The 9213-nt window shown below is 39.2% G+C and overlaps 1 protein-coding gene across 1 annotated transcript in view; it reads right to left on the bottom strand.

Annotated features, from left to right (window-relative positions):
- LOC125613612 (sorting nexin-4-like) overlaps positions 1-9133 on the bottom strand; it is a gene marked incomplete at its 5' end in the record, with an annotated part of 13354 nt that extends 4221 nt beyond the window's left edge. Inside the window, one exon of the mRNA XM_048794480.1 lies at positions 8984-9133. Within this exon, the coding sequence (XP_048650437.1) occupies positions 8984-9133 (150 nt within the window). The remainder of the gene's footprint in view (positions 1-8983) is intronic.
- Between the last annotated feature and the right edge of the window lie 80 nt (positions 9134-9213).

The following is a 9213-nucleotide window of genomic DNA, read 5'->3' as shown; positions in this document are numbered from 1 at the left end:
GGCATGATGGCCACCCAACCTATAATTCCCAGCAGCTTGGGAGGCTGAAGCAGGAGGATACACAAGTTCAAAACCAAGCTCGAGGCAACATTAGGAAAGGATCCTAAGCAACTAAATGAGAAGCTTATCTGAAAATGAAAGAAAAAACAAGGAAAAAAAAAAAAAAAGAAGTGTGGATGTGGATCAGTAATTAAACACCATTCAACCCGTGGTAGAAAAAAAATAATAAATTCAATAAAATAAAAATTTCCTGAGTATGATTTAATCATCTGCTGCTTAGCTTGCTTAACTGATATATTCTATAACTCTGCATGTGAGCTTTCTGTTACTTAAAAGAAGAAAAGGGGGGCTGGGGTTGTGGCTCATTGGTACTGCGCTTGCCTCAAATGTGTAAGGCATTGGGTTCGATTCTCAGCACCACATATAAATTAAAAAAAACCATGAAGGTCCATCAACAACTGATATAAATAAAAATTAAAAAAAAAAAAAAAAAGGAAAGGTTTCTGGGGCTGGGGATATAGCTCAGTTGGTAGTGTCCACCTTACATGCACAAGGCCCTAGATTCAATCCCAGCACTACCAAAAAAAAAAAAAAAAGAGGAAATGTTTCTTCTAGTTCACAGTTTTGGAAGTTCTAGTCCCTGTAGCAAGGCAGCACACCATAGATGAAAGTGCACAAAGGAACAAAACTGCGTAATAGCAGCAAGAAAGCAAAGAGAAAGAAGAGGGCTAAGATCTCAATATCCCCTTCAAGGGCATGTCCTTAATGACTCAACTTTATTTCACTAGGCCCCATCTCCACCAGCTGCCAGTAGTGCCACAGGCTGGGGAACAAGCATTTAACACATAACCCCACCCCGAAAATGTTGGGTCCAAACTACAGCACTATGCCTATAAATTTTCTGCCCTCTTTTTGTATTATCCTCACCCTCAGAATACCTCAAACCTATTTATAGTTCTGGTCTACTCAGTTCTCTGCTATCAGTCAGAGAAGGTGCTAATTGTGCACTGGAATTTTTAAGTACTGTGCTCCATGAGCACTTGCAGGCTTAAAAAATTCACTTACAAATTCCTCAGGCAATGGTTCTCCTCTGGCAAATTCCATAAGCCCAACCCTGCCTCTTAACTGTCAATTCAATGGAATCTTCCAGTCTGGAGGAGTATTCTCCTATTCCCTTGCTCTTTCCAATCCCTTCTGCTAGAGCTAATTACTACTTTCTTAGAGATTTGATTCCCCTCTCATTTTTTCCATTTTCCAAGTTATTTTAAGTAAAACTGACTATACTTTCAAAACTAAATGTACTCTTCCTCACAGGGAAATGTACAAAAGGAAATGACAGGAGATTTCTAATTAAACAATGGAAAAGAAAAGGATTTAAGACTCACACAAGGAAAAGAATACAGAAAAAGCCACAGCAGAGTTTCAAGAATGATGATTGCTGAGACAGAAGACCAGAAGTCTCATGACTCCTAGGCAGTGTTCCACCACCCTTTGGAACATGGTGATTGTCCAATCTACAAAGTCAAAAATAAGGCTGATACAGCAAACTTCTGGCCATTGAACACTCAGAAAGTTTTGTAAATAGATCAACATATCTTCTATAGCCTCTATTTCCTTCTCTAAATTGCAACTTAAGCATAACTACACTAAAAACCTTAAAACACAGTACTGGAACAACTTACAAGACTAATTTAAAGTTTCCTTCCTTCTTATCTTCCTTCCCTCTGTCCTTCCTTCCTTTTTAAAGAAACAAAATGGCTTAATGGAAAGAGCACTAATTTAATTCCAGTCAAGCTACTAACAAGCTTCTAACTTTGGCCAAACTACTCTCTGAGCTTCTGATTCCTCACTTTCCTATATTTTGGGGGTAATTTTGAGAATTTAGTGGAAAGTAGAGCCCCACTCTACAGAACCCTCATAAATAAAAAATCCAACTTCCCTTTTCTACTCAGCCCACAGTCCTATCAATAACAATAGCCCAAGGCTAAAAAGCTATTGAAATTCTGCTCAACTAGAGACAGATTAAATGGAATAGAGGATGAAAAAGAGGAAAGAGTTTAGATAACCCTTAAAGTTTCTGGTTTTTTTGAAGGGGGATTGAATAAATGAGTGTTTAAACAGATAATATAAAATTTCTGTCCAAATGTCTTATGGTTTGTTTTTTTATTCTTCCCTCTCCATACTAGAGATTGAACACAGGGGCACTTTACCACTGAGCTACATCCCCAGTCTTTTTTTTACTTTTTGAGACAGAATCTTGCTAAGTTGCTGGGGCTAGCTCAAATTTGAACCTCTGTCCTCAGACTCTGGAGTGGCTTAATGATATGTACCACTATGCCCATCTGGCTTGTACTTCTTTATGAATCACTAAATTAAAGAGCTATTTTAGGAACCCCCATAAGTTAGGGTCACCAATGGATGGCTTCTTGTTACATATATTTTCAAACATTTTTCAAAAATGTCAGGAAATAATACATAAGTACAATGTCTTTTATAGGATAGCATCTCTGTACTTTCAAAAATAAACAGTTTTATTTAATTAATAAAAAAATGCAGAGGCTAGGGCTGGGGATCAGTGTAGAGCACTCACCTAGCAAGTGTGAGGCACTGGGTTCGATTCTCATCACCACATAAAAATAAAATAATAAAATATAAAGATATTGTGCCCACCTATAACTAAAAAATAAATATAAAAAATGCATTATTAAAGTTTTTTATTTTGGGGGGGTACCAGGGATTAAATTCAGGAGCACTCAACCACTAAGCCACACCCCCTGTCTTATTTTTTATATTTATTTATAGACAGAGTCTCACTGAGTTGTTCAATGCTTCACTTTTTGCTATGACTGGCTCTGAACTCGCAATCCTCCTGTCTCAGCCTCCGGAGCTGCTGGGCCGTCACCACAGTGTCCAGCTAAGTTATTTATTTTTAGTGTATTAATTTTTATTGACACATACTATTTGTACATATTTATGAGGTACCATGTGGTGTTTAGATTCAGATATACATTGGTTTATATCACTTTTAGTTCTCAGGGGGTTTTGTTTGGTGGTATGGGGGTTGAACCCAGGGATGCTATGCCACTGAGGTACACCCCCAGCCCTTTGTGTTTTTTATTTGAGACAGGTCTCAGTTACCCAGGCTGGTCTTGAACTTTAGATTTTCCCATCTCAGAATCCCAAAGAGTTGGAATTACAGGCTGTATGCCAATACACCTGTCGTGTGTGTGTGTGTGTGTGTGTGTGTCTGCCAACTCATTCTCTACCACTGAGCTATATCCTCAGTCCTATGATTGAGGAAGAGAGAAGAAATAGAATAGGTAGAAAGGAAATTAACAGGGAAAGGAAAAGAAACTAACTTTAAATCTACAAAGTTCCACGAACACCCTCAACTTTCCTCAAGTCTGTTTTCTACCAGGCCTAAATTCTTAAAAAGCCCTTGAATTTTAGATTTTTGTGAGTACACATGATTAATGTCAACTACATTGTTGGTATTTTAAAAAGTTACTACTACCATGAACTTCCTTTCTTTAGATTAAATGAAGCCTAGGAAAAATACTGTTAGAGACTTGTCATCAGAGTATTTCCAAACATTAATTGATAACTGACTGGATGACAACAATCTGGAGATCCTGAAAAAACCAGACCACTATGGCCCACCTGTGCTCTATGATTAAGAGATCTGAGCTCACAAGGATAATGTCACACATACACATGAACTTCCCATGATCACTATTTAGAGAGAGCCCAGGTCCCCAAATGTGCATCTCACTCTAAATTACCTATACTCTTTCTCCCTTGCTTGCTTTCTTAAGTAATTTCTTTGCTTTCTTAAACAAATCTTCTTCTTGTTTTGTTTTGTTTTTTTTCTTTAAAAGTTTGTGCCTCCTTTGGGACCAGGATTGTAGCTCAGCATTATGGAGCTTGCCTAACACATATGAGGTACTGGGTTCAATCCTCAGCACCACATAAAAATAAATAAAGAAAATAAAGTTATTTAAAAAAATAAAAAGTTTGTGCCTCTTTTTTTAAAATTTTATTTATTTATTTATTTTTGCATTACAATTCTTAATACAACATTATATCATAATTTATCATATCTCTGATTATATATAAGGTATGTTGACACCAAATTCACATCTTCATAGTTTGTGCCTCCTTTGATGCAACCTGAAATTCCTCTCTATAGTATAAGTCAAGAATCTGAAAGGGGCCAGGAGCAGAAGTGTACACCCATTATCCCAGCCACTCAGAGGCTAAAGCAGGCAGATTGTGAGTTCAAAAGCAGTCTCAGCAACTTAGCAAAGCCCTAAGCAACTCAGTGAGATCCTGTCTCTAAATAAAATACAAAAAAGGCTGGCAATGTGGCTCAATAGTTAAGTGCCCCTGAGTTCAATCCCTGGTACCAAAATCATCATTATCATCATCTGACAGAAGTGAGTGAGTTGGGGTCCCCCTTCTCCCTCTCCCTTCTTCAGGACCTCCTCAGACCCCTTCTCTGGTGACATAATCACTTCTTTTTTTTTTTTTTTTTAAATATTTTCTTAGTTGTCAATGGACTTTATTTATTTATTTATATGTGGTGTTGGGAATTGAACACAGTGCCTTACACATGCTAGGCAAGTGCTCTACCACTGACCCACTGTCCCACAGCCCCAGCCCAATAATCACTTCTTAGTTAACCCAGATAGTCTTTATGTTCTATACTATGATTTTATGTTAAATATTGACAACTTCTCATAAAATGATTAATAAAAATTTGTCATAATCAAAATTTAAGTGTCCATGATACAAAAAGAGGCATAGGGCTAAATAAGGGGGTTTGATCCCCAGCATCATAAAAATAGAGGCAGAGACAGAAAGAGAGAAATAACCACAAGATTGAAAAACTATTTTATAGTTTTTCTCATATTTAAATGAGATCCTGACTACCCCACAAATAATTCTAAAATTATTATTTTATCTTAGGAGAAGATACAATGTAAACTTAATATTGAAACTCAATATAATAAGAAAGGTTGGGGATGTAGCTCAGTGGTAGAGAACCTGCCTAGAATGCTCAAGGCCCTTGGTTCAATCCCCAGTCTCAAAATACTAAGCACTGGTAAAGATATCAGGCACTACTAATGGGAGTATAAACTGTACAAGCACTTTGGAAAATAATCTGGTACTACCTACTAGGGTTGAGCATCTTACCCTACAATCAATCCTGCAATTCCACTCCTAAATTTATACTAGACTTTTGGATATAATACAATAAACGATATATAGGAGGAAGTTCATGGTAGTAGTAACTTTTTAAAATACCAAAAATTTCATTATTCCAATGTCCATAAGAAGAGATAAATTAACTGTGGAACACCTATAAAATGGCATACTACAGAGCTACAAACATAAACAAAGTAAGCCACATTTTAGAGGAATCCTCAAAGAAAGGATGCCATTGAAAAAAATGTTCTGTTTATGTAAAATTTAAAATCTGGTAAAACTAAACAACGCACTGTTTAGAGAAAAATATGGTAACATTATAAGGAAAGCAAAAGAATTATTAATACAAGATGCAGAATACTGGTTACCTCTATGATGGTAATCCAGGAGAGCATGTGGGGACTTCAAAAGAATTGTTTTGTGAAAGCTGGTTTGCATTACTAACATACTTCACAATAAAAATGATTAAACAAAAATAGAAAAATTAAGTCACAGGTGAGAACCCGCACAAAAATTATTTAAAAACTACTACTAATTATTTAAGCATTACAGAATACACACACTTTTCTCATATTTAAATGAGATCCTGACTACTCCACAAATAATTCTAAAATTATTATTTTATCTTAGGAGAAGAAAAAATGTAAACTTAATATTAAAACTCAATAAAAAGGGTTGGGGATGTAGCTCAGTGGTAGAGAGCCTGCCTAGAATGCTCAAGGCCCTTGGTTCAATCCCCAGTACCATATACACAAAAACATTGAAGAACAAAATAAACAAAAACCAATTCAACCATAATAAAACAACGTAATTAAAACAATGGGCACACTTCATTCTGGGTTTCATCACCAAAAACTAAAAGGATAAACAATCTTAATAGACATCTCACCAAATAAGTCATACAGATGGCAAATAAGCATTTGAAAAGATGCTGTACATCATCTGTCATGAGAATGCAAATTAAAACAAAGAAGTAAGGGGCTGGGGTTGTGGATCAGCAGTAGAGTGCTCGCCTGGTGCATGCAAGGCCCTGGGTTTGATTCTCAGCACCACATAAAATAAATAAATAAAAATAAAGGCATTGTGTACAACTAAAAGAAATAAATATTAAAAAAACAAAGAGGTACTACTATACACACATTAAAATGTTCTAAATCTAGAACACGGACAATATCAAATGCTAGCAAGGATGTGTAGCAAGAAGAACTCTCATTAATTGCTGGTGGGAGAACAAATTGGTACAGGCACTTTGGAAGACAGTTTGTAATTTTTTTCTTATAAAAAAATTCTTATCTTTTTGTTGGGGGGGGATGGCCTGCTGAGGACTGAACCCAGAGGCACTTTACCACTGAGTTACATTCCCAATCTTTTTTTTTTTTTTTTAATATTTATTTTTTAGTTATCGGCGGATACAACATGTTTGTTTTGTATGTGGTGCTGAGGATTGAACCCGGGCCACACGCATGCCAGTCGAGCGTGCTACCACTTGAGCCACATCCCCAGCCCCCAATCTTTTTTATATTTTATTTTTTTAAACTGTTTTTGTTTTATATATATGTACATATTTTTTTAACTTGTTCATGGACCTTTATTTTATTTATTTATATGCAATGCTGAGAATCAAACCATGTGCCTCACACATGCTAGTCAAGTGGTCTACCACTGAGCTACAATCCCAGCCATTATGTTTCATTTTGAGACAGGGTCTCACTAAGTTGCTGAGTTGGTCCTCCTGCCTCAACCTCCCAAGTAGCTGGGACTAGAGGCATGAGCACCCGGCTACATTCTTACCTATGATACAGCAATGGTACACCTAGGTATTTACCTAACAGAGTTGAAAATGCCACACCAAAACCTGCACATGTATGTACTTATAGTAGCTTTATTCATAAATGCCCAAACTTGGAAGGTCCCAAGATATCCTTCAATAAACAGACGGATAAACTGTGGTACATCTGAACAACAGAATATTATTTGGAGCTAAAAAGAAATGAGCTATCAAATAATGAAAAGACATGAAGGAACCTTAAAAGCATACGATTGTATGAAAGAAGCCAGTCTTTCATACTACTGTATGAAAGAAGTCTCAGAGAGACTAGGTACTGTATGATTACAAAGACAGGGCATTCTGGAAAAGGCAAAAATTATAGAAACATTAAAAAAATGAATAAATAAATAGTTGTCACCGAACAGGAATAGGGTGGGGAGAAAGGAAAAACCAGGTAGGATAGAAAAACTGTTCACCACAGTGAAAACAGTTTGTATGATACTATAATGGTGGATACGTGTCATCATGAAATTTTTTGAATGCTCAGCATGAACAGTGAACCCTGTTGTAAACATGGACTGGGTGATGATGATCAATGTTACCGTGTACCCTCTGATGGAAGGTGTTCACAATGCACCAGGCTATATGTGAGGACAGGGAGTACTGGGAAATCTCTGCATTTCCCTCTCCACTTTGTTGTGAACCTAAAACTGTTCTTTAAATTTTTTTTTTAATTTTTTTTTTGAGAGAGAGAGAGAGAGAGTTTTTGATATTTATTTTTTGGTTTTCGGCGGATACAACATTTTTGTTTGTATGTGGTGCTGAGGATCGAACCTGGGCCGCACGCGTGCCAGGCGAGTGCGATACCGCTTGAGCCACATCCCCAGCCCTAAAACTGTTCTTTAAAAAATTAATTTTTATAACTTAAAAGTACATTGAAAAAAGTCTTCATGCTACTATGGCTTGTTATTTTCTTAAGTAGGCAAAACCTTCAACTCCTGTACTTAAGACTCTAATTACCTGATCTCTAAACTTGAAGTTAAGAGTCTTCCTAGTTACATTTAGCAAACAACTTTTGACTTTTCCTTATCCATTAATCTTAAGAACAGGCAGTTTCATATTAGCACTAACACGTGTTGGGGTGAGGGGGTGCGAAGAAACAAAATGACTGGATGAGCAGTGCACACTGAAGGAGACTGGGCAGGAAGGTCTAACAGGAAGCACTGTACTGAATTGCTGAAGTCCTTCTATTTAACGTGGTCTACAAACCTTGCATTACAAGTGTAGGCACTTTGGAATGAAATCACTTACAAATATAAGATGTTACATTTTCACACAAGTGAAAATCACTAATTATCCAAAGGGATTCAGATAAGTCTCCAATAGAAAATGACACCTTACCCCAAGTAAAGAAATTAGAGCCGAACAAGTAGTTCAAAAAATATTTCATCTGCACCTTACCTAGAACCTTGCACTTTCTTCAGTTTGCACCCAGCCAACCCCTCTTTATTGCTCCGACTTGCTGCTCACTCTAGTTTGGCGTTCCCTTCCTTCTCGAATACCGCTGTCCATCGCTCACAGTGCCCCCATTAAATAGCCATCTTCCCAGTAAAACCCTTGTCAGACTGCATGAAAATCAGCGATGCACTTTCTGGACCAGACATCAGGTGCAGCGACCACTGAAAGCTGCCGCTCCTCCAGCCTCCCAGGCAGGACTGGTCCGCGCACCCACAGCCCCACAGCCCCACAGCCCCGCAGCCCCGCAGCCGCGCCTCCGAAGCCCTCCCGTCGGTCGCCGTGCTCTTGACGTTCGCTCCCCACCCACAGCCCCTGCTTTACACGAAGAGCCTCCCCCTCACACACACCCAGTGCTGCACCTGCGGCCTCTGCTGCCCAACCGCTCCCCGCGACCCCGGGGCCTCCCAGGCCGAGCCCACCCGCACAGCCCAGCCTAGCCCACTAGGCCCGGACCCAGGCCTCGAGTCCTCCGCCGCCCCTTCTCCTCACCGTGTCAGCTTCGGAGCCCTCTTCCCGGGCCCTTTCGGCTTCCTCACCGGCCACAGCCTCCAGCCCAGCGTCGGGACGACCCAGCGGCTCCAGGGGCGCAGGTTTCAGCTGCCTCTCGGGGTCCGGCGGTGCCCTGCTCCATAGCTGCGTTCAGCGCGGCGAGCCCAGTGCCGCTGCGCCTGCGCCGCCGCCCGGCCCGCAGCCGCCCCGCCCTCGGCTCAGCTCCTGCG

This window comes from Marmota marmota, unplaced genomic scaffold, assembly GCF_001458135.2.
Source record: "Marmota marmota marmota unplaced genomic scaffold, marMar, whole genome shotgun sequence".
NCBI lineage: Eukaryota > Metazoa > Chordata > Mammalia > Rodentia > Sciuridae > Marmota > Marmota marmota.
The sequence above is the reverse complement of the archived record's forward strand: the minus strand, read 5'-3'. Positions and strand labels throughout refer to the sequence as shown.